This window comes from Poecile atricapillus, chromosome W, assembly GCF_030490865.1.
Source record: "Poecile atricapillus isolate bPoeAtr1 chromosome W, bPoeAtr1.hap1, whole genome shotgun sequence".
Classification (NCBI taxonomy): Eukaryota; Metazoa; Chordata; class Aves; order Passeriformes; family Paridae; genus Poecile; species Poecile atricapillus.
The window spans coordinates 20,901,767-20,927,943 of NC_081288.1; the positions used below are offsets into that span (position 1 = coordinate 20,901,767).

A 26,177-nucleotide genomic window follows, 5' to 3' on the forward strand; every position below is an offset into this window, starting at 1 on the left:
CACAGAAGGTGCCAAGAGGGAAATAGGACAAGTGCCACGCTGCTGGCCAGGGTGATTTGCTGCTAAGGAAGCACAGGCATGGTCTCACTGCAGTGAGCTCTTCTGGGAGGGCACAGGACTCTCCCATCTCTGTCAAGAAGGTTGCCAAACACAACCACACAATAAAAAAATTGAGGAAATGGTTTTCTCTTTAATCAGATAAACCAGAAGTTTAGAGCGATTTTCAGTAATTAGTTTAATAGCACTACCATTAGATGACTGCAAATGGGGAAAAAGGCATAATTTAGAGTATTTTAAAGATGTCTTGCTATTAGATCTCTCAAATCCAGCAATGCTTTTGTTTTGTTTCCTTACAGGTTAAACATATTGCTGGCTGGCATGAACCCCTTCTATTTCCACGCAGTGAATGTAATTTTACACTGTCTGGTGACCCTTGTGCTGATGTATACTTGTGACAAAGCTGTGTTCAAGGACTGTCGACTTGCTTTTGTCACGGCGCTCTTCTTTGCTGTGCATCCCATTCACACCGAGGCTGTAAGTATGTGCCACCAAAGCTAAAAATAAATTCATTCTTCACAATTTTAATTTTTTTTTTTGAAGGAAACCTCTGAGTCATACATAATGTGATACTTGTGATTTTTTGCTGTGGGGGAGCAAAGGTGAGAATGTAGTCTATTTAAAATAATTTGTAGGAGTCATTAAGAAAAAAGTGTATTCATACTTGCAGTCTTTGTGCTCTGGAACTGAATTCTAAATGATGGTCCTAATCAGCCATGCTGGGAATAAATGGACAGCCATGAGTTTTCTCAAAGACCTCAGTGAGGCTGTGCTCTCCTGCTGGGATTTTGTTGCATGCCTTCAGTCGTCTCCTATAGCCATCAATTTTAGGGGGAAAAGTGAAGGTAGCATTAGTGTGTATTCTGGAGGAGCTCTCTCAGACAGAGGTGATGACCCACAGATTAATTTGTATTTATTTCAATTAAAAGCTAGGAGAATCATCTTCAGAAAAAAAGTCGTTCATGAATACCAGCAGAAATTTACAGAACAACAGCTCATATTGGATGTTCTTTCAGTCGTTATAAGGAAACATTTAAAGACATAATCATTCCAAAACTGCAGTCTGTTAGCACAAGGAGACACTTCTGTAGCTAAAAGGAGTCTTGCTGTCTTTGAGAAGGAAAGGTAAAGTCCACACTGCATAAAAGAAATGCTCTCATTAGCTGAGGTACCATTGACATCACACTGCTCTCATTCCAAGCCTTTGTACATGAGGGAGGGAAACAGCTCCTGTGGCTGAGAGCTTTTGAGGAGAGATTACCTTAATAACAAAAAGCCACAAGCTTTGGAGTTACTCCCTGTGCTGTGTTGTGTGAACTAATCAGCTAGGATCCTTTTGATAATGCAGCTTTATATTTTAAGGGAGGTTTTAGAAGAGGCAATCTTGGAATTTATTTTTGTCTGGGTTAGAACTTTAAAAGGTTAAAATAAATGCCAGAGCTCTGAATATAACTTAATTATGTAATCTTAATAGGGGTGAAATTTCAAAGGGCCTTTTTTTTTGCTTTATGGGTGATTTTTAGATCCTTATGAAATAGGATATTGAAATAACTGTAAAAAAGAGTGTTTATCTATTCTTCTTCAGTATTCCCTTTTTTAAAAAAAGATTTTATTCATTAATCTGTAGAAAAAACTCTTGCAAACTCAGATTGTTCAGGAGGAATAAATACTATAACACTATCCCTTTTTGGTGATAAAGTTCATTCAAATATTACTTATATAGTAAGTAATTTTCTTTAACAAATTTCAGTACTGGGAATTGGATACATTTCTCATCTAAGCCCTATTATACAAAATTAAAACAGATCCTTAAAATTGGCATTTTCTATATAACTTTATTAATATTTTATTAAGCAAAGAATGACTTTACTGTTGGCTTACTCATTTGTTTTGCCAAGCTAGAAGTGCAGCAGACAAAACTGTACACTATCCAAGTAACATTTTGGTATGCGGAGGGAGGGATAACACTGAAAGATCAAAAGCTTAAAATAGTAGCAGTGAGCATGGGTTGTTGAGGCAGTCACCGAGTGTTTTTACATTTTTAGATGTGTTTTTACACCTGTGTGTCTCCTTCCCTTTCAGGTAACAGGTATAGTAGGCAGAGCAGATGTCCTGGCCTGTCTACTCTTTCTGTTGGCTTTTCTCTCCTATAATAGGTACGTGGTAACGTCATGAGGTTCTTAAGTCTGAGGAGGGGCCCAAAGGCAGCTGTCAGTGTTTGGTGGTTTTTGGCAGAGGTACTTCCCACAGCTCAGCGCTCTATGGAAGTATCCTGGCCCCTGCTTGTGGCCTTGGTGATGCTTATTAGAACAAAAACCCACAAAACCAGAAGTCAGCGTGGCCTATCCCTCTTCCACTGACATTACAGCTGGCCATACACCAGAGGAGGGCTTGTAAAAACGATAAAGAAATGTTTTCAATGCAAGGCAGGTAGTCTGTATGTAGAGTGAAGAGCAGACACATGCCTGCCTTTCAAATGTGTGCTGTGACTGTGGCACTCTGGAACACCTGGTCTGAGAGAGTTAAGGAGTGTGTCTAGACCATTAGTCATCCTTTTCAGATGAAAACTTGGCACTGCTTGCTGCTCTGTGTTCTAAAACTGTAACTGAACAAGTATAGATACAGAAATAGCTTACTTGGATGGGGTTTCTGCACCTTTTGCATTATTTGCAGTTTGAAATAACATTGTTTGCATTCAGAAATAGCACCATGTCATCACAGCCACAGGGAGAAACTGCTTATATCCCTGTGGAGCTGTCTGCTACAAGCCCACAATGCTGTTCTCTTCTGAAGGTTTCGAGGGTGTGAAACATAGTGACCCCATAGGAATCTGCCTGTTTGATTTCAGTATTTTCCTGCCTTCTCCCCTGTGATAGGGGCTTGCTGCCCAGTCTGTTAATGATTAGGACACATCTCTGACTCAGGGGAGTGTGAGTGGGATGGAGGAATTTTTGCTTGCCTTGTGCATTTTGTCCCATAAGGAGAATTAAGCATGTGTGTTCCACATGACAGAAAGCAGGTGTTTTTCTGCCCTCTCTGTACTTACTCTGCCTTCCTCTGACTGTTTCAAGTCTACTTTATTTGGTTTCACCTCCTGTGCACCAAGAATTCGAGTAGCTCCCCATATTTGCGTCTTCCTGTCCTGTGGCTGAGCCTTTCCTCATTTTAGATTGTTCATGTCTTAACACGTTCATGTCAACCATCTTAAAGCATTAAGGAAAAGTGTCTCAGTATTTGTGTGATGGTAGTAAACATGAAAATAACAGAGAAGTTAAGATATTTTATGTCAATTCTGTTTTTCAGGAGTGTGGATCAGCTTTATGTTGGGGAACATTTCCCTCCCACTGCCTCCCCATTATTTTTGCTGCTCAGTTTATTCCTTGGGACGTGTGCAATGCTGGTGAAAGAAACTGGAGTCACTGTGTTTGGTGTGTGCTTGGTTTATGACTTCTTTTCCCTCTCCTACAATGGACTCAAATTGTAAGTAACTTGTTATGCTCATGGTGCTTTGCAGGTGTTTTCACCTGTTAGTCTAAAATATGTATTATTATGATTATACAGCACTGGGGGAGATGGACTTGCCCTGCTGAATTTGATGGTACACTTTAGATAAATTTGGAGGGGCCCACAATTTCATTCTGTGGTTTTAGGTTTATTTTGGATTTGTTTTTTGTTTTCATTACTGTCTTGCTGCCTGATATCTTTTGTTGGGTAAACTGACCAGATGTGAAGAACTGATCCCTAAAATGCTGAATTTACCCTGGCAAGACTAACATTTATTTTTAGTGTGGGAGTTCTGACTGAAGCATCAACATCTTAAAATTTCTCTGGCTTAACTCCTTCCATTCACAGTGTCTTGTTGATTATTCGGTCACAGTGCCATGGGTTTAGAAATATTGTATGATGCTTAGTGGTAAAAACAGGTTTGATATTTTTCTGTCCTTTCAGAATGGAAAAAGAGGGAAAATACCCATCCAATTCTGGTTGGAATAATTAGCAGCTCTCAGAAGTCACTGTAGAAAAATTAAATACTTTGAAGGTTGCCCCCCACCCCCACTTAGTGTCACAAATGACTATGATATTTTCCATCTCCATTCAAAGTCAGAAATCTTGTTTTATTAGAAGCTGTTTTTTATCTGTTTCTCTCCCAAAACATCCCTGATGCAATCTGTGAGTGAATGTAAGAGCTCACTGAGAATGGGAGGTCTCACTCCTCATATCATTTCTTGTGTTTCCACTGGTGCTGCCCCACCAGCTCTGGAACTTGTCACACCCTGCATGAGCTTGTGTGTACCTGGGTTATGAAAAGGACACTGAATTTGTGTTTCTGCAGTGAATTAAATGAACAGAGCTGGCGCAAGGTGAGAGCAGCAACTGCAGGGAGGAGAAGGAGGACTCTCAGGAGCATCCTGGCTTCCCTCCCTTTGTGGCCCTTTCTCTGGGCCCTAATGGGGACAGACCACGTTTCAGACCTGCCCTCTGGCAGCAATAGCAATCAGCAGGCAGGTACAATGGATCGGCAGGGGATTCCTCCTCTTTTCACTGGATAAGTAGTTCTTAGTGGTGTGACTGGTGGGCAAGCAGCCAGGGAGATTTCTGGGCACTGACAGCCAGCTTGCTTGTTAACACTTGCGTTTACACCCTGACAGGCGTGTTTCAGGAGCTGCCTGGCTAAAGGGAATACAACTGTTAATTAACTGGAGGGAAATCTGTGCCTTCCTCCTCCCTCCTTTCCTCAGTCTCCCCCTTCCCATAGGCCTGCATTCCAGGGGGCCTCTTCGAGCTGTATTTTTGTTTCAGTGGCAGCCAGTTCCCCAGATGTGGCACTATTTATCTTGCAGGAATGAAGCTCTCTAGTCCACATGTGCTGTATTTTTATATCTCCTCTGGTTGCATGTATTGTGCATTTATGTATCTACTTGTGATGCTCAAGGTTTTATGACTGCATTTGACTTTAAGGGGCAGCAGAAAACAAACAGCCTTCTACGTGATGCTGAAAGCTTACCTGCTCCTTCTTCCAACCTTGCTGTTTAAAAGTGGTGGAACATCATTTGTTTTCTGGATCAAAAAATTAGGGGTGCTTCCCGTCTTAACAGAGGTCCAGAGAACAGCTTGATACAGGAGTGCTCAGCTTCTGTCGCTGTAGTATTAGATCTAGGTAGGAGCTAATAAATGCTGTCCTCTCAGCACACAACAGCTTTGTTTTGGATTAAAGAAATGCCGTCTGTTGTAGTTTGACACCGTGTTGTGCCGATTTCATAGCGCTCAACCCTTCGCTAAGTAAAAGCGCAAAGAATCAAAAGTCCTTCAATCCTTTTTTTTCCCCTTTCCCTTCTTTTTCTCCCTTTTCTCAGGAGAAACGGGGGCATTCACCAGAGGCCTGTCCGGCCTGCCGTGTCCTCTGGGTGCAGCTCGCCGCCGGTGCCGCTGTCCGGCCGGGAGAACGGGAAGCAGCAGCGCTTGGCTCACCGCGGCGCCTGGAGCTCCTGCCACCCCGAGGAGCAGCCCAGTGGGGGCCTGGCCGTGCCCAGCAGAGCCATCTGGGCCATTCGCAGGTACTGCTGCCTGCTCCTGCTCCATTCCAGTCTATTTTGCAGCAGCCTTTTGTTTTAGCCGTTTTTATCCTGAAATTGCTGTGATTTTTCTTGTGCTACTGGAGAGGGAGGACGGGAGAAGGTGGAAGGAGGGTTAAGGGAGTGAGGAGAATATCTGAGGACTTGTCAGCTTTTTTGTCCTCTTTGATCCTTGTATTTGTCCCTGTTGTCCCTGATGGATAGTATCATAGAATTGTTTAGGTTGGAAGAGACTTCTAAGATTATCAAGGCCAGCTATTACCTCAGCACTGCCAAGTCTGCTACTAAGCCCTGTCCCTAAATGCCACATCTGCACATCTTTTAAATACCTTCAGTGACTCCACTGCTTCCCTGGACAGTCTGTTTTTGACAACCCTTTCAGTGAAGTAAATATTCCTAATATCCAATTTAAAACACCCCTGGCACATCTTGAGGCCATTTCCTCTTGTCCTGTTGCTTGCTCCTTGGGAGGGACTGATGCCCACAACAGGGAGCAGGAGGTTATCAATATAAAAAAACATCTCCTATCTTGTTCTGTCATCTTGTTCCTTGTTTCTTTTACTCCTCTTTCTTCCTACTGCTCCTTTCTCCCTCCTTTGCTTTATACTTTTTCCAGATGCCCTCCCTCTGCCCCCGCTTTTGGGAAGATCCCTTTCTTACACAAGGGGAATGCCTCTCGTTTTCCAGCCTCTTCAGGAGAGGCTGCAGAGGCTGTGTTGGATGGAGAGCCCGTGCACGTGGGATGGCTTCAGAGTGAGCTCCTCCACGCTGCCAATTGGCATTTGCTTTTTTGGCAGCTGCCTCTTCAAGTGTTGTCAAGGATTTCTGCTCATGGCAAATCAAGCCCTGCATGTACATAGCTGCTTTCTGTTTGAAAAGGGGCTCTCATGGTGGTGTAAGCTGCTCAGCTGCTCTCTTCTCAAGTGACTGGCTGTGTACAACACACTTGCAACAACTTGCTGTGTGAGGGTTAGCTGTGGGATGCCCAAAGTGGAGCTGGCTTGGTCCCAGTGGCTGAGAGGGAAGCACTTCTGTGAGAGTTGTGCTGTTGACATATTACATGAGTGAAGTAGGAAGAACTCAAGACAATTTCTCCATTAAAATATATTGTTTAAAAAAAAAAGGACAAAAAAGTAAATCCTTGCCATAGAAAAAAAAAGAAAGAAAAAATGAAGTTGCTGTCAAATCTGTAAGATTAATTATGCAATTTTTCCTTGTAATTCACATTTGTCTGACTTGTGTAGGTCTTCTTGCGTGGCAAAAGGATGGGGGGAAAAAGCTTTAAATATTTCAGAAGCTCCAAAATTGGTGGACAAATTTGGCACAGTGAAGTAGCTTTAGGTATCGTATTTAGTCTACCAGATTACTAATTGTAAGGTTTTAATTAGAATAAAGTAGTAGTGCACTGATCTATACTTTTAAGTACTTGTAATATGATCAAGTACATTTCTATTTAATAATAATTTATTATACATCTTACTAGAGCTAACTGAAAAATGCAGGAAATGTAATGGAGGAATTAAGGGAATTGGTCTAATTAGCAGTAACTGGAGCTAGTTATGTAAATTCTTGGTGCAGAGATATTTTTATTCTTTATTGTCACTTGCTCTTATCTTCAGCTATCCAGTGAATATGTGGGTTGCAGTCCCAGTTGCCTTCAGGAGTAAGGAATGAGTTAGTCTGGAGGAAATTGTAGGTTTTATCACCACAGTTTATTGCAATTTTGGGGAACGTTGGCATATGCTACTGAAATGAGGTAACTAGAATCTCTTGTGGGTTGGATCCATCTCCCTGAGTTTTAAAACCTGAAAGAGGCTTGTGAGTGTATGTGCCTTTCCATGTGATATAAATGGGGAAGGACAGACAGGAACTTTCACCTTGTGGTTGGGGTAAGGCCTCAGTGCTCTCACTGGGGTGTGCTCTGTGTCCTGTTGAAAACCAGTATCAGTGGCAATCATCACTCATACTCTTTTTCATGATTTGTTGAAGCCACTGGAAACTGGGATCTATTTTTTACCTTTTTTTCCTTTTTTAAATTGGTTTTGGTTCTGCCATGTCCTATGTGCCTCACACTCTGCATTGCTAAATGTGGTGCAGCCCATGAACACCTTTGAGCCACCTAATCACACTGAAGGTTTTCAGCTGTATAAATAGCTGGGGACTGCAGACTAAGCTTCTTGAAAAACAGGACTCCACAATAGCTTGCATACTTTTGGAACCGAAATCTCTGTTTCTTTTTGGTGTCCTAGAAGCTCATTTTTATTGTGTCTGTTGATGGGGAGACTCTTCCCTTGGAGTGGACAATAGACTGGAATTAATGCTGCTATTTTCCATGTATATGAACGGCTGCATAAGTTTTGTGGTGTTTTTTTCTTTTTCTTTTTTTTTTTTTTTTTTTTTGTGGTTTATTTTTATTTATGTACTTTATTATATATATTTTTTTTGCCAGGTTACAGAAGAAACAGGTGTACCTGGAGCTGTGCCCAACAGCATCACTTTAAATCTTGTGTTGTATGTGTAAAAGAGAGTGTGGGAGCTCACTACTCATTAGCATTGTGGGAACCAGGCCCAAAACCCCATTGATCCAGAATCCAATGAAATCCTAAAGGCTATAGCAGGGATAAATGTGATCTGATGACTAAACTGGCAGTGCTGTTGTTTCCTCTTAGAGTAGCAAGGGAAAGAAGATAGAAATGCTCTGCAGAATGTGGTGCATTCCAGGGATGTCTGTGCCGGCCCTAAGTTTGATAGACTGTGAGGAAAAACATGTTGAGGTCATAACACATCGTCCCTGTGCAGCGTGCGTGGTCAGGGTTTGAGCTGAAACAGATGCTGTCCCTCAGCATGAGGGAGGAGCAGAGGGAGAGGTGGAGGGAAAGCTCTGGCACACACAATGTGGGACTCTGCTTGGCTTTTCCTTGCTGGCTGCTTCTATTTCCAATCCTTGGGTAGCTATGATTTTTTAATTTTTTTTTTTTTTTAATTTTTGACTAATACAATAGTATGGCACATTTCTGCTTAAACATTAAATTACTGTTCAGAAAGCAGAAGTCTCAGCTGAATTTCTCTTCCTTCCCCTGGCCACACAGTGCAATGCTATGTCCTAGATTTGTAACTGATACAGGCAGAATGGTGTGACCCGTTTCCTAGATGTGGGCTTTCATGTGTGCAAACTTCACCTTTTCTTGAATTTGTTAGAGGGTGTTTGATAGAAAAGTGGGAGTATGAAACTGCCTGGGTTATAAAAGTGTGAGGAAGACACTTTCTGTTAGATGTGGTACAACTTTATTAAATTTTGGTTAGTTGTTCCTAGTTGCACTTACACACACCCCGGAGATCAGCAGTGGTTGCTTTCATGTGCAAAGTGCAGCAGCAAAAAGCAGTGTGAGCCTCTGAGAAAAGCAGTAAGGTAACTATTATTTCTGTTGTATGTTTGCCCCCTGACAAATAAGGCAGAAAGCCTGGGTTCTTGTCTCTGGCCTCGAAGTTCCTTGCTGTGCAACAGCAAAATAGCAAGTTAGTGTTAAAGGGCTTTGCAAACACCACAGCTAAAGCTGGTGGAGAAATTCCAGGACAGTTTGAGGTTCAGTCTGTGGTGAAAAAGGTCTGGAAACCTAGCAGGCAAAATGCTTTTCTTTTCTAGGAAAGCAAAATGAGTAGTCTGGAACATTAAGCAATAGAGTCAGCCTAGGCTTTTTCCTTCCTCTCTTACTGGCCATGTCCTCAGGGTTGTGAGATTTTCCAATAGAGGATCAAGCTCCTAGACTGTGATGCTCTGAGCAAAGGTTGGTGTTAGATTGCCTTTGTGTGAAAGCAGAGAAAAGGAAGTGCTGCATTGTTGCTGGCTATAGGCTGAATTCTTTTTTTCCTTGACTGATATTTAAAATGGAATTGAGAAGAGGACAATGCAAGTTTGCTCCAAAAGGCAAGTTGGGCCCTGAGTCCCAAGGCCTAGGGAGGCACAGTGTGTGCTGAAGGATGGCAGATTAGGTCATTGCTCTCCTGGGATCCATGGGATGCTGCTTCTGTGGCAAGTTTTCTTAATTCTAGCAGGCTTGCTGAGGTTCTGCCATTCTTGCTATTTAGTAAGCTCAAGTTATGAATGAAGTTTGGCTGTCTCTGGGGAGGTGGATTGCAGAGGTGGGTTTGGCCTGTGGTTTATTCTTCTCTGAGCTCAGTTCTAAAGATGTTTTTTCCATTGTGAGTCTGAGCAATAGCTCTCTCTACTGCTGTGTCCGTGCAGTCTGTGTAGGAAATGTTGTGTGAACCTTTCTGAAGGCCATGAATTCCCCTGTAGTCAGTGACAATATTTATTGTCATGCACAGATGGTACCTGAGGCCACCAGAAGGCTCTGCTAGAATCTAGAAACATGTCAGATGTGAGTGCCCCTATGCTTACAGCTTTGGATCCAGCCGAGGATTCGCACACTCTGGCCTGCAACTGTCTTCCAGAGAACCCTTGTGTAATCTTGGGAAAATAATTACATCTCTCTGTTCCCATGGCATGTGCTGGAAGATGAGGCACAGTAATGCATGCTGTTTTTCCACCTCAATTTGTGTGATGTGCTGGTTGTCTTCTGTCCCCCTCCCAAAAAAGAAACAAAGCCAAGGGTTCTCACTTAGGCATGCTTGTACCATCGTGTGTCTTAATTTTTGAAATCTTCAAGTGCTGTTTCAGCACAAGTAACTGAACTCGTTGCTTGCAGACTGAAGTTTAGTTAAGAACAAGTTAAGTTAAGTGCTTTGGTATGGTGATGACTAAGGTTGCATGCATGCAGAAAAAGACTTGTTTAGATCTCATTGTGCTGCAAAAATATGCGCTCGCCAGGTAAGAAAGATCTGCCTTCGTTGTGGCCTCCTTGTGTGTTTTTATTGTGACAGTCTTTAGTTACACTATCACATGACTTTTTCTTTTTTGCACATTCCCTGCTCTATTCATTGCCCAGAATGGATGGTGCTCACTTAATGAGTAACTATTCGATATTTTGTTTCTTCCTGGTCCGGAGCATTGCCTTATGCCCTATTTACTTCATGCTATACAAGTCCTGCTCTGAGACAGATTTACAACTTCTCAGTAATTCCTCTGTGTACAGGCTACCAAGTGCTGGTATTTCCTTGCAGTGTGTTACTTAGGTCTGTAATCTTCTAAAGTACTTTTGGCATTGTTGTGGATGTGTAACTTCCTTTACTGTTCAGAACAAACAAAGTGAATAGCCAGAAATTTTGTAGTGGGGAACTACATGGATGTTAAGAGTCAAACTCACCTTTGTATTTACTTCATGGACATCTGCTGGTTGAGCATGCAGACTGCCTGGTGGCAGCAGTAGACTGTGCTCTATAGGAGTCAGTATTGAGAGGTGAGGGACCTTTTCCTTTAGATATTTGCAGACAGAGGAGGCGGAATGAGAGGATGTTCCCTTCCAGACTCGGAGAGGAATGAAGCATGTGCAGCTTCTTCTGGCAGCCTTTGCCTTCCTCTCTCCCCAGTTTGTTGTCCTGCCTCTTCTGCTGCAGGCTGTCCTCATCTTTTCTCTTGTTTGCTTTTCCTTAATCATTTAATTGCTTCCAGTCTTTGCTCTCAGGCTTTGCCTTTTGGATCTTGCTCCTTTCCTCAAGAGCTACTGTGTTAGTCTCACTGCCAGGGTCCCTCCTGTACTCCTGTCCCCTAAGTCCTTGCCAAGCCAATTCAAGGGCCCTGATCTGTGTCCTTGTACTGCCTCTTGCATCCTCCATCCCCCACTCCTCCCACCTCTCTGGTTCAATCTTCTGCCGTGGGAGCTCTGCCCAGCATGGGGGCAAGGTCCCTCCAGATTCTTTCAGCTTTCAGCCTTCACTGTCCTTGCTTATCTCCTCCTCCCCTCTGTGTGGGTTTCTGCTCCACAGGCTGCAAACCCCAGTTTCTTTTTGATCTCATCTCTCCAGCTTTGGGGGTTCAGCTCTCCTCTGCCCTATAACTAACTCGGGAGTTTTCCCTCTGCTTGCTGCCTGGGTTCCAGGAGGAGGGAGCATGGAGAACCAGGCAGAAGGCAGGAGCCTGCTCTGGTGCTTGGGGTGGCATGGAGCCACAGCTGATCTCACTCTTGGCTTCCTTGTGGCTGGAAAAGTAGGCACTTGTGCATGCACTTGTTTGAATAGAAGAGGGCTGGTTTTCAATTTGACACCCTTTGTTGGATCTGTGTTTCAGCCACTGTTCTGAATAGCACTTTTCTTGCAGTACAGAAAAACAGCTCTCTCCCTTTTAAAGTACTTCCTAGAAGGAAGAGGAAAGTAAATAATTTCTCCTGGACTATTTATATGCGACAGTACCAAGAGGCCCTGTTTATTTCAGTAAGCAGCAAATAAACTGAGTAGTTTGCCTTCATGTACATTGAATGTCAGAAAAAAGGTACAAGACTGAGTCTGATGTTATTTTTCTTAGCTGATGATGACTTAGCTTTTTTGGGTTTTTTCCTTTCTAGAAAAGATTATTTAGTCTTCTAAAAGTTCTTCAGACTTTGATTTAGTTCATGAAAATCCATTTTTGTGGAAATTGTGGCTGGGACAAAGAATGGTGCTGCACAAAACAGAATCAGGAGGAAGAGTTAATGACTGGTCTTGGTGCTTTTGGGTTTCTTTTTTCCTCATCTTCTGACAGATGCTGATCGCTTATTCATTCGTGTGCAGAGGGAGAAGGTTCTTTTCTCTCATTAATGGGAATTGCATTTAAGCCCTGCAGTTGCAGTCACTTCATTGTACGTCAGCCTCTTCTGTTCCCTGTGCTGCTAATTGGAAATCCCCAATTTGTAGGTGCAGCCTGTGTGTCCCAGAGCTGACTCACAGGAGTCTCTGTTCATTCCCTTTACTTCACAGGACTGCCTTTCCATTCACAGTTCATGGCAGTCTCATTAAAGCAGTGTTTGAAACAGCAGCGTGCCCGTGCTCATTGGCTTTCTCTGAAAGCCCTGTAAACCAGTGTTGAAGAATTAACAGCGGCTGAGAAACAGGAACAAACCCTAATGGCGTGCCAGGTCACTTTCCTTGCAGTAAATCTGGGTTAGTTTGGCACAGAACAGTATCTCAGTCACTCAGGAAATAACAAAAAAACCCCAACCACAACACCTGAAGATGGATGATACCGAGACTTGCAGGTATTTCCCTGGGTAGCAAATCTAATGGAACAATTTCTCTCTTACACTTTGACTTCCAGACACATTTTTTGACATCTTTGTGAAAACTTTTAGGCTGTTCTCAGGAGTAAAGGACTCAGCTGTAACTACCTACCTCATTAATGACTGGTGCTTTCCAAGCTGGTCCATGTCTCCTCTGTGAACCTGGTAATCACAGAATGTATTAAGGGAGGGACAGCAGACTCTCAGGACTAAGTTACTTGGTTTTAAGCGTTCACAGGCTGATACAAGCAATCATTTTCTCAAAACCACAAGGACACCAATCTCATCAAGTGTGACTTTAGGTGGATGGTTTCATTTGTGTGATAAGTGTTACTTTGATTTTTTTTAATATGAAGTAGCTGTTGAGATTTAATATTTGGTTTAAAAAGTCTAAAAAAAATAAAATCTGCTAGCATGTGTTATGTTTCTCCCATCCTCCCTGTAGGCTTTCCAAGATGAACAGATTCTTCCCTGACTAGAAACTTAATCTTCAACTTAATCTAAAGCAGAGTATTAAATCCTCTTTCACATTTCTAATGCAGTTATCCCAATATTCTTTTCCAATGAGTGCATTAGAAACCTTAATCTTCTACTTGGCTTGGAAATGCTGGAACGCACTTTTCTCTCTTGATCTTTGAAATGCAGATTTTTTGTTTCTATTCTTTTAAGCAATTTCCAGAATGTGAATATCCAGGAAACTGCGGCGCAAAAGGGACTCTTGTAAATGCATTCCACATTCCCAAACATCCGTGCTAAAATTCAGATATTGGCCAAAGTAAGCCATGAAAGGCAAGGTTTGTGCTTGGGCTGTTGGAATGTTGCTGTGGAGTGTTTGCTTTCCAGGTCTGATAGGTCTTGCAGCATCTGGTGGCACCCTGCTTTGCCTTACAAATTCTCATTGCCTGCCACAACTGATCACAGAGTGGTTTAAATGATAATCTTCCACTGGAATATGCTGTGGTGGTCGTTTTGATTTTTTTTTTTAACCTTCTTTCTAAAAGTTAGGTTTGGTTGTCTTAAGAAAATATCATTCTTTTGCCATGTGGATAATGCAGCTGTTCCCTCTGTTTAAAGCTTTGGTTGGCAGCATATTTGCTGTAGGTCCTTTGCTCAGGCTGCGGGCTGAAGTCTGCTCAAATCTCTCCTTTTGTGACCTGTGAAATCCCTTGGTTTTGCAAATCAGCTCTGGTATGAGGAAATATTAAACATAAAATTATTACTTGAAACTAACTATGGTTGCACTTTGGTTGTGCTAGTATAAAAGGTATGGAAAAAAGTACAGTTCCATTTAATCTGTGAAAGGTACCAACAAATCCTCTGGGTGTTCTTCTAAAGAGGAAAATTAGCAGGAAAAGCTGGACAAGAAAGTTTTCCACTGATTGTTCAAAATAAAATTCAGGGAAAGAGTAATTATCAGTTAGAGGTGGAAGGGAGATGGAACATTGCCTTTATATCCTTCCCATAAAACACAGCTTTATCCTGTCATACACACACATACAGTTCCTTCAAGACCATGCTAGGAATTTCTGTAGGGACCAAGCTGGTGTAAAATTATGGCTTTGGGTTCTCTTGGAATATTTTGGTACTAGGTGAGTTAATTGTATTTACCATAATCTCTGCCTAATCTCATGACAGCAGCTTGTATGACTGCACCTGTGAGTTGTCCGTAAAAATTTGAAGCAGAGATGTTTCTTCTGTTTTCTGGTAGTAAACTCAATTAACTTGTTGTTGTTCTCCCTCTTCTCCCCTGTTCTCTCCACTGTTAATTATGTCACATACATTTCAGCAGATTAATTGCTTACAGTGCAAATGTTTTTGGTAAAAGCATCAGGAATTTTAATTTTAGAAAGCTGCCACCTGGTCTGTGGTCTAAATGGCTTCTAATGCTGGTCTTTCTAATCAATCTCTTATGGTCAGCATTCCTTTGCTGATCTTGGCTGGCATACTGTGGATTCACTGTCATGACCCTGCCTGTGGTCCTGACTGGCATCTCCATCATGGAATTACTATGGAAAATGAAATTCCTTCATTCATTGCCCATACAAGCTTTTGGAGATGATGGATAGCTTTCCATCCAGAAGGCATTTGTTCATGCATTTGGTCTAGTGCTATACATCAATATAAATAGAGGAATTTTTGAATGATATTTCTTCAAGGGAAAAAAACAAACCAAAACAACAAAGAATTCATTTTAGTTTAAGTTAGGATTTGTCTGTTGAACTCCTATCAGTATATTTAACATAAAAGAAGAATACATCAAACCAGACCGTCCATCTAGCTCTCTGTTCTGACCATGGTCATTACTGGATGTTTACGGAGAAGAGAAGAACGGGCATGGGGCCAGGACAGGGTTATCTTTCCTTACTGTGGCTGCTGAACATGTGCCAGGCATTGATTTAGAGCCCATGGATCTGGATGCTGTATCTAGAGCACTGTGTTTAAGACTCTCTGTGGACCTGTACTCTGTGGAGTTGCCTCATTTCCTTTTTAGAATCCTTCTCTCCTCTGACTTTGAGGGTCTCTTGTTGCTGTGAGTTCTGTGATTTTAATTGCACACCATATAAAGGAATCCTTTTGTTTGCTTGAAACGTGATAATTTCATTGGGAGCCATTTGACTTCGTGTGATAAGAAGTAGAAAGTAATTTTGCTGGTTCCCTTCCTCAGGCCCTTCATAATTTTATGGTATTTCTATGTGCACTCCCTTCCCAGGGTGGAGAGCCCTGTTCTCTTGACTTTCTCCTCACACAGACACCATTCCATGTGTCTGATGAGCCTTATTACCCTTTCCTGTACCTCTTCAGTCTCTATGAGATCCTTTGGGAAATGGGCAGAGGAAGGGAAGGTCTCAGAATATCACGTAGTACCCCAGATGCTGGGACTTGGATTTTTATTTATTATATTATTACTTCTGATTTTCACAAGCTGCATTTTTTAATTTTTTGGTGCTGATTTATGGCATCACTTTTTTTTTTTATTGTTTATTCTTTTGTTTTGACTGGAGTCCGCTCAGGTAATATGTACAGTAAAAATCAGAATGGAAAAATCTGAGTATATTTTATTGCTATGTTTTCTATTGTGTGTACTGGCTTTGGCTGCATCTGCCTGGCCTGTTCCCCATTACAAGGGAATGGCTGGGCTGAGATGCTGAACTGAGCTAAGAGGAGCCAGGATGATTTTGGGGCCAGAGATGACACCATCAAAGTCTGTAGCCGCTGTATCTGGTTACCTAAGTTACCTAAATGTGGATTTACAAGATATCCTTCCCTTCTTAACTGCTGTTTGGGGATCAGTAATATCTCAAAGAAACCTTGGGCAAGGCTTGTGGGCTGAGTTGAAGGGCAGAATCCCCTCGTGTCTATGTTCTATCAGTCAGGGAGAAGCATTACCTCTCTAAACCAAAGGACAGAAAGTTTGAGCATTTTCCCAAATTCACAAACATAAAGTCTGACATAAAAAGCAGAGTCTTAATCCAGAATTTCCCAAATCTTAAGCAGATCCACCTCAACAGAAGTTTTCCTCCCAGTAAATTGACAATTTCTTTCTTAAAATTTGCTGAAAGGATAGAGCCCCCCTTTTGTTCTCTGCTTTCCTGGAAGCTTAAAGCTTCAGCATTTGTCACTTTTGAGTGCTAAGATCTAGACAGTGCAAGCCATGAGAGCTGCTGTCCCAGGGCTTTCATGTCACTATTTGTTGCATTATTTACTTTGATCTGATTTGGCCTCTTGACTCCATCAAAAGTGCCTTTCAATGTGAATTAATTAAGAGAACTGTATTTTCCTCCTTCAACTGCCTTTAATAGCAAAATGCTCCCAGGTGGCATTAAGGAAGGAGAGAAGTGGGTTTTTTCTCTGCACAAGCCATGCTTTTGTCATGGACCAAAGGCTTTCTCTGCCTTCCCTTACACTTTGGGAGTCTGGTGATTTTATGGATTGAAGGTGCTTTTTCCTGGGAGTTTGGAAATGCCAGAACCGAATGAGAGCACCTCAGTGGCCTACCAGCCCAAATGAGCAGATTTCTCATAACAAAGATGACTTTAATATTGCAGCAGAACACTCAGTTAATTATGAGGTGTGAATAAGGAATATGTTTCACAGTGCCTTGGCAATTTTCTGAGTTCACTGATCCGTAAACAAGATTATTCCCTAATAGTCCTTCATCTCTGCCATTATTGCACAAGGATATTCAACTTTAAATTAAATTAAAAATTATCATCGTTAAAGTTAGTTGAGCCATGGCTAATCTTTTGAGAATGTTTCCAGGATTAACTATTTTAGATTTGCTCAGTTATTTGGGGAAGAGAGATTTTTTTTTGTCGTTCTTCCTGTGCCATTTTTATAAAGACCACACTGTAGCAGCCTTCTGCTGGGAAATGTGAATTAGACCAGGTTTTCTTTCTTTCTTTTCAAAGTCCTTGACACTTCAGGCAACTGATGTTTTAGGGGGGGAAGTGCTTCTTCAAGGTACATGGTAATGTTTTTACAGTTCTTTCAGCTTTTACTAACCCAAGAGCAAGGGACTAAATTTGATTCCTGACTGCCAGCTGTCCAGCCCAGCTCTGTCTGTGGCCCTCAGCGTGTTTGGATGGGATGGAAATGACACAGGCTGTTGGTGCAGAGCTGTCACACAGTTTGTGATCTCTCTGGATTATGCAGAACTGTGACACCTTGAAGGAATTTTTACCATTACTTGAGCGTCACTGTAGATTTTTAAGGTCAAGAGGGGCCATTAATGATCATATAATCTGAATTAGAGCATGGTGCAAGAGACAGAGCCCCATGTAAGAATTACTGCAGGAAGCCTGCATTTCTCATTTCTCTGTGAGCTGTCACACATCTGTCAGCAGCCCTGACTTTAAAGACTTGATGTGAGGGAGTATTTGAAATAATCCTTAGGTGGATGGTTGAAGCAGTGTGCTATTCTCACTGTTAAAAATGTGCCTATTTCTGGTCTGATCTATCTAATTTCAGCTGCCAAGCACTGCATCTCATTATGTCTTTTTCCAATAGATTAAACAGGGCTCTCATTGCTGAAAGTTTTGCAGTCTGTGATTGTTGTCTTACCGTTCTTCCAGACACACAAAGGCTGGGCTTCCTCTGGGTACATGTACTCAGCAGTTGCTGTTGTGATGCAGTTTATGTGTTTGGATTGGAACAAGTCTCACATTAGATAGCTGGGTCCTGCTAATCACATGTCTGCACTGGCATGGAGATCAGAGTGGATGAAGAGAGCTTTCTAAGCATTTGCCAATCTTTGTTTTTTTAAGTCTTTTCATTTGGATGTCATGCTAAACTGTTGGAAAGCAGTAAAAGAGTTACGTTTTGCAGCGCAAAATTGACATATTGTAAAAGCTTTGCTGAGTAAAACCAACTGGATTAGAGTAAAATTAGCGTATCTTTGATAATAAATCCCTGTGGAGCAAGAACAAGCTCTTCCCATGTGCTTCCTGTGTTTTTAGCACAACAGTGTTTCAATCTTAATTGGAAAATTAGTCATATGAGGAGGTGCACTTGATCTTGCATCTGTACACACAGATGACATTTGGATGGTGTGCTGCTCCTGATCTTAGGAGCGCTGCCACGCATCAGCAAGCGCAAGTGCTCCAAGTCTGGAAATGACATTTTGTCTGGAAGGGCTGAGAGCGAACATGTGGTCTTTGAAATGCTGCACTGAGCCCCTGCTCACAGCGGTAAACTTGGAGGAAAAGGAGTGGAGAAAATTTGGAATGATCATCCCTTTTAACACAAGACTGTCCCTCACAAAATAGTTCCTAGCAGGTTTTACATTGAATTTACTTTTAGAAACCAGAAAATAGATAGATTGATACTTTTATTTCATATCTAATATATTTTATAATCAGGAAGTGTAATTTCAGAGGGGAAAAATGCCTTCTGCTGAGTTGCTGGTGGCCTTACCTAGAGTGTGTCAGGAAAGCAGGGATGTCAGGTGTTGACTTACACAGATGATGCTTCATTTGTGAGATTCAGTTAGATTAAAGTGCAAAGTAATATGAATAATTTGGCTTCAGGTTCAGTGTTTAAGAATGCATAAGACCAGAATATCTGCATTATGCCTTTACACCAGCAGAGACTGTGACCCAGCTGTCAGACTACGCTGTGGTTACCATTATCTTTTACATAATGATTTTTCATATTCTCATATTTGATTTTTTTTTTAAGCATCTGTCATTACCTCTCCAGAAACCCCTTACAAATTAGAGGTGCATCTTGCATAACTGAAGAGCAATTATTGTTCCATTACCAAGTAATGAAGTGCACACTTACATGAAAAGAACGATGACTCAAGATTTGATAAAGTTCAGTAAGATTCTTAAGATAATTTCTGGAAGTGTTTTTTGCCTTCAAAGCATTTATTTCAATGGGTGGCAGATCTTATATTGAGTATCTTACTTAAAAGGGTATTAAGGAAGAAAAAACATATCGCAGAGCTTCAAAAAGGGAGCTGTTTTCATATCAAACTCAAGGCAGATGTTTTGATAAAAGATGTCCCCCTGCCATGGGAGGACAGGAGGGTTTGTGATTACTGATGTTGATTTAGTGTGGTGATTCATTGTGTTCTTGTCCACCTGGTAATTTTGTCAGGACACGAAGGAAGCTTCAGGGAAAACAGGAGTCCTGGGAATTCAGTATGGTGTGGTCATCCCCCAGGTTATGTTTGAAGACAGCTTTAGTTTTCACAGAATCATTAAGGTTAAAAAGGACCCTCAAGATCAGAGAGTCCAACCATTAATCCAGCACCACCGTGCTCACCATTAAACTATAGCCCCAAAGTGCTTGGACAGCCTGTTCCAATGCCTGACCACACTTTCAGTGAAGAAATTTTTCCTAATATTCAATCTGAACCTTCCCTGGCACAGCTTGAGGGCATTTCCTGTTGTCTTATCACTTGTTACCTGGGGGAAGAGACCGATCCCCCAGCTCAGTACAGCCTGCTCTCAGCTCTGCAGGGCTTCTTGTGACCCAAGGGCAGGACCCAGCCCTGCTTGGACTTGTGTCTCACACAGCTGGCCTCAGCTCATTGACCCAGCTTGTCCTGATCCCTCTGCAGAGCCTTCCTGCCCTCGTAGGTCAACACTCCCTCCTAGCTTGGTGTTGTCTGTAAATTGACAGAGGGAGCACTCAATCCCCTTGTCCAGATCATTGATAAAGGTATTAAACAGAGCTGGCCCAGACACTGAGCCCTGGGAACACCACCAGTGACCAGTCCCCAGCTGAACAGAACTCCATTCACCACCAGTCTCTGGGCCTGGTCATCAGCCAGATCTTTACCCCACGAACACCGCACCTGTCCAAACCATAGGCTGGCAGTATCTCCAGAGAAATGCTCTGAGGAGACAGTGTCAAAGGATTTAGCAAAGACTCTTCCGCTGGATAGCGTTTCAGGGCTCTTGGGGGAGTCCAGATGGTGCTCCCAGGGCCTGCTTTTGAGATGTGGGATTGCCTGTGCAATCACTTGCAGGGTAATGCTCTCTGCCAGTTAGGAATTGTCTTCTCTTGGGCACCCCAAACACTGAGGTACTTAAGCAGGAAATTATTTTGAATATTTAGGTCCTTGTGTTTAATGCTTTTTTGAGTAGAGCTTAGTGTGACGATCACAGTCTGCTAATCCCTCTAGCAGAGTCCCCCAGTAAGTGGGACACATAATCATGATGATTACTGGGTCATTGCAGCAGAACAGCTGGTGTAGATTGCTGTAGTTCTGTTCCTGTTCAGCACAGACGAGGTTTCCACATCTCCAGTATCCTCATTATAAGGCTGCAAGCTTAGGGAATGGGATGGTTGGCAGTGCAGATCTCACCAGCTCGCTGAACCTGCCTCTTGAGATTCTTCTCACCTTCTTAAACTAAGCTTGGTGAATTTTAGATCATTGGTTTTAAAGGCCTTTCCCAATTGGTTAATGCTAATTTTCTTGGGCTGCTTCTCTGATGGGACTTGTTATGGCTTTAGCAAGAAGGGAGATACACTCTCTGATTCAGTAAAAGGAAAAAAGCCCCAAACCTAAAAAAACCAAGACAATCCAGAAGATAATCTGTATTAAGGAAGTCAAACAGTCACTTTTATCAAATGAACATCAGGTGGTAAGGGACTATTTGGCTTATCAGACATAAAACCTCTTATCATGCACAGGCAGTTATGTAATTCCTTTCACAGACTAGCTCAGTGCTGTGTGTGTCCAGTTGGATTGTCTCCAAGGCTCCCCTTTGAAGGCTATTTGTATGACAAGCTTGCCTGGAAAGCTTTCCTTCCCTTGCCTAAAGGCCTCAATAGCCAATTCTTGCCCACTTGATTATTGTGTTTGTGCATCTCTTTTATCCTCCTTCCTTTTCCCGCCTGTGTGTTAATGTGTGGGCACACAGAACTAGAGAGACTGTCGAGGTACAAAACTCGAGGTTAAAGTCTGAGAATACAACAGCAAATCTTTATTTCATAAGTGTTTCTGGGGAGGGGACACAGGATTGCCATTTCTTGTTACTGACTAACATACTGAATAACATACTTTTACTGGCTTTGTCTAGGCAGGTTTTGTGCCGTGACAATGGCTGACACTCTCCAGAGAAGTTGCCTTTGTTTTTGCCAAAGAGAAGTGTATGTTTGCAGTGTTTGTTTTCATTCTTATTTCACTTTGGTCAAGTGCCATGAGAATCTCAGCAGTTTCAGAAACTTAAGCTTTTCATTCTAACTTGCAACCATTTTGAGAAAGCACAGAACAAAAAACATCAGCAACTACAAATGTGAGGCATGAATAAAATGCCTTCAGGATCCCCACCAGATATGTTTAAGGTAATTTTATAGGTGAGTGAAACACTAGAGAGAGCCTCCTGCTTCATCTTGGTAACTGGCATGCAGGAAAAATGAAGTTGAACTATATTGTATAGTGGCTCATGCTTACGCCTTGTTGTACACCAGTGCAAAACACATCTAAGTGAGATGAGAACTGAAACTTAAAACTGGACCAAAACATAAATATCAACACTTTCCCCACATGTTAGTGAAGAAATTGCTGCTTCTTCTTTTCTTCTGGACCCCCAGAGGGTTTAGTTCCCATTCTATCAGGCCTTTTGGAGACCCCAGCTTCCTTTCCATAAGTGTATTAGATAGGCTTCCTTTGCCATGCCGATGGGATGCTGTTCACTTATTATGTCAGAGTCTGAAGGATTGTGAAAATGATTTAGCCTGTAACATTTAGAGATAAAATTTAGAGATAACATAATCATAGTTTAAGAAAAGGATCATTGTCTTTTCTTTCCTGCTAGTGTACTTCTGTGTCCCAGAGGGTTGTCTTCCCAGAGAGACGTCTGCCTTTCTTCTGTCTTTGCCATGGATTTCTATCCACAATGTCCCATAGAAAGATTGCCTGTTACTGGACAAGAGTGATGTGCTCCTTTTTGGCTGGACAGTCTGAAAGGGATGCTAAATCTCCACGGGAAGGGTGGGCACTTCTTTCATCTCTGTCCCCCTTGGAAGATGTGTAGACACAGTCATCCTCATGCTCAGCCTGGCCCCAGGGCTGACTGACTTTTCTTCAGCCATGAGTTGAAGCTGGGGTCTTTCCTTGGCTGCAGCTGGTCTCCATGGACATGTGAGACAATACAGCAGCTGCTGTTGGATGCTGTTGGATGGGCTGGAGTTCAGGTTGCTGCAGGGTAAAAGAAGTCCTCTGTGTGCTGGGTTCTTCTGTCCGTCAGCTGCTGAGCATCAGCGTCAGGCGAGTGGCTCTCCAGCTCTGACTAAGAGGCACCCATTGCTCAGCAATGGTACCAACTCCTTTTTAGCTAAAGGAAAAAAAAGCCAGAGAGGAAATAACTTGGGAGCTGCATCTGTTAGTGGTCTGAAGTGTTTTTGGATCAGAGGAGACAAAATAAACTTTCTGCATGAGCTTGGATGTGTGGTGCTCAGCTCCCTCACCATGCTCTGACAGCAGAGTGATATGAAGGCATTTGACACCTTTCAGTATTGGCATCAGGGGGAGACTCAGTCGTCTTAACACCTCCTAGCAGTTGGGTAAGTAATTTCCTGAGAGCAGAAGAAGGAATGCTGTTGTTCCCTCTCCCTGGCAGGCTTTGGAAGGTGAATTCCTTTGTTTTGGAAACAAATTTGATCTGAAAACATTCTTTTCTGTAACAAAAATAGACTCCATGCTACAGTCTCTCGACCTGATGTGAAGACTGAGCACTTCTGTTGCAAGGAGGAGCCTTTGGTGTCAGGCAGTAGATGACTTCAAGTCTGGATGCCACACTATTTGCTCTGAGTAACAGCCATGGTGCCAGTTACGTATTGAAGTCCAAAGAGCTGAAAATGTACAAGTGTGAGTGGTTACAGATTTCTTGTTCACTCTGCTTGTGTTCTGGTTCAGTAAAATGTAGTATATGGAGCTATTCATGTTAAGGAACTGAACCCAAGCAGCTCTGCTCCCCACTTTCACCTGCTTTATTCCTCCTTCCTGCCCATGTGCTATGCTCGCTCTGGGTGGCTCAAGTGGATAGAACCTTTGCTTAGGATGTGTGCCAGCCTCCTGGATAGAGAATGACAATGTTCCCTGATCTGCTGCCTTCAGGAAAGGGTTGTTCTCTGAGCTCGCAGCTTCGCAGGTTACCTTTTCTGCCTGCAGGAGTGCTGAGCAGTCATCAAGAGCTGCTTCTGGGGTTTTCTTTAAGGGAAATAACAATGACAAAAGCAGCAAATTATATTTGATGTGAACGAGCCCCTTTATTTTCCCTTCTGGCTCTGCCATGGTGGTAAGGATGTATTAAGGGCTTTCCTAACCTTAGTTCACTTTGAGGGAATGGTGCTGGCATATTATAAAGTAATGAGTGTGTAAAATTCGGTAGAAATAAAATTGTCCCTTTAGTTCTACTTCTCTTTTGTCCACAAACTTGTTAAGCAAATGGATGTGTATTTATGGATTAGGTATTATTGTCCCAGAAGACACTAAGAAATTAATACACACAGACCATGTTGCTAATTGCATTTAAATAGCTATTGCGTTATTTTGCCACACTTGAGTGGGAAATCATGCTGCAGAGAGGAATAATGGCTGCGTGATAAATCTCAAAAGAAGTGCAGATGAGGCGTCCTTGTAATGAGAGATGGTAATTAGCAACTGCTTTGTTTGGGATGGTGTGGATGGTGTATTTGGATGCAGCAATTGTGTAGGTGTGGTGAGAAAGCAGAGGTGGGCCAGGAGTGAGGAAACCGACTCTTGAATCACCATTTTCAATCTCAACCAACTTAATGTTGCATAATACGAGCACAGTCTAGCAAACGCACTGCCAAGAGATAAAATGCTGGGTTTTACTCTTCCTCCTGCATGTCTCTGCCCTCCCAGCATCCCCTCTGCTGTTCTCTGCAGCACCCTTTCTCTGAGATGGTTGGTATGTTGCCAAATCTTTTTTGTCCCTTTGTTTTGGTGGGGAAGTTTTCCTTGCTGTGAAATAAAAGATCCTGCCTTACTCCCTTCTTCTTGCTGTGTGAGTTTTAATTAATGTTTTTGCAAAGCATGTTAAGATCCTTGAATAGCAGTGTGGTTTTGGCAGTGGTTCAGGCTCCTAGAGGAAAGTATTTGCCTTGGAGTCTAGGAAAAAAAATAATCGAACAGGTTTTTAGGTTTAGAAAAAGGTAAAAAACCCAAACTTGGTGGGGTAAAAACTCCCTGCTTTTCTTTAGCTCACGTAACCTGAAACTTAAGCCTCATAAAAGCATATTTTTTTTAGTAAGTGGAGTCGGGTGTCTTTCTTCCTGAAGGTGGGAGTTATCCCTATTGAAATCTTAGGAACAATGTTCATATTACACTAGTTTATTTCCAAAACAGTATTTCCTTACACAGACTTCCCATTCTCTATTCTCATGATAGAAATTAAAAGGAAACTTCAAAATGTGTCAGCTGTTGTCTTAAAAGCTAGAACACATCCTTTTTTTCAGCAGCTGAAGGAATGGAAACCACAAAACCTTCTAGATTGCTTTCAGTCCACAGTAGGGTAGAGATGCTGAGTGTATCCTACATACAAACTATGCCAGATGAGGCTGACTGGGAAAGCCCTTTCTCTCAGTCTCCATTATTAGTGCTTTGAAGCAGGTCTCTGTTTCAGGTTGTTACCACAGTGTTGAGATGTAAATCGGCAGCAGGACAGAACTGCTGAAGAGGTCGCTTCTCAGCGTTGACCCAAACGTAAAAAAAGTGTTTTCAGTGCTTGAGGATTTTTTTGCCATGATTGACTTGCTTACAAAATACACTTATGGAAACCAGTGTAAGGAATGTTAGGAGTCACATCTGTGGTTCCTCTGAAATGGTTGGCTTCATCATGGGAACAGTTCTGCATTTTCCACGCGCTTGCTTTTGAAAGTGTCCGTGAGCAGCTTGAGGACATCTGGGAGGCTGGATAACCAGTGCTTCTGGAAATTCCAGGGAAGCCATTTGGGATGAAAAGCTGCTTGTTAGAAAATGTTTGCTTGCTGGTGAAGGTGTGTTGTACCAAGCACACATGCTAGCTCCTTCTTCTGAGAGCACAAGGAGTTTTGTGTCCTGTGTCCTCCCATTTAATTTCCAGTGGTGATGTTGTTGCCATTTTTCCGTGCTAGGCACTGCTGTGGATTGTTTGATTTAATCCATTCTGCCATTCTGGAGGTGAAACCTTAGAAACTTCTGATGGGAAGTATGACCATGGTGTGTACATTCCTGGAGAGCCTTTGGCTAGGTAGTGTGTGTGGGAGACTGTGGGCTGGACAGCTTGCCTACGTACACAGAGACAGAGGTGACAGTTGCCAAAATTTGTGTCTCAGAGGAGAAGCCCAGCAGTGCAGCTCATGCTGAACTTGGCAATGATGGAGGGGTGGATGCTCTGGAGGGATTCAGCAGCTGTGAGGCAGCCAGGCGCTCCCCCTCAGACCTGAGGTGTGTGATTCCCAAAGAGCCTGCCCAAGTTCTGCATCTCAGGAACTGTTTGGTCCTGGGTCTTGGCTGAAGCAGATGGCTGAGGTGTGATTGTACTGACACAGACAAGCTGCAGGCATTAAGGCAAGTATCTCCACCTTGTTTTTCCAGACCTGCCTCTGCCAAAGCACTGTAAGACAGGCTGGCACTTAGGATTCTGGATAAGCTCTCCTCTGGCCTTCTCATTATTGATTTTAAACATGTGTTACCATATCAACATTATTTGTAGTCATCTTATTTTTTTTCCCTGTCAAAAGGTAGCCTGTCTGTGTGCTGGTATTGTGAGATGACAGAAGCTTTTCCTTTTATGAATCTTTTTGACTGACCCACAGAGCAGCAAAGGAAAATGCTTTTTGAGGCTCAGCAACATATTTTTCTATCAAAGCTGGTATCAGTTGCTGTGAACTCAAAGGCAGGTGTGCCAGAAAGGTGAAAGTATCTTGCACTTTTGTG

The 26,177-nt window shown here is 42.4% G+C and overlaps 1 protein-coding gene across 1 annotated transcript in view; it reads left to right on the forward strand.

Moving 5' to 3' along the window:
* Nucleotides 1-26,177, forward strand: part of LOC131591725 (protein O-mannosyl-transferase TMTC1-like) — a 134,561-nt gene that overhangs the window by 11,761 nt on the left and 96,623 nt on the right. Inside the window, exons 2-5 of the mRNA XM_058862711.1 lie at nucleotides 357-534; nucleotides 2,140-2,213; nucleotides 3,361-3,537; nucleotides 5,412-5,612. Coding sequence (XP_058718694.1) covers nucleotides 357-534; nucleotides 2,140-2,213; nucleotides 3,361-3,537; nucleotides 5,412-5,612 — 630 coding nt within the window. The remainder of the gene's footprint in view (nucleotides 1-356; nucleotides 535-2,139; nucleotides 2,214-3,360; nucleotides 3,538-5,411; nucleotides 5,613-26,177) is intronic.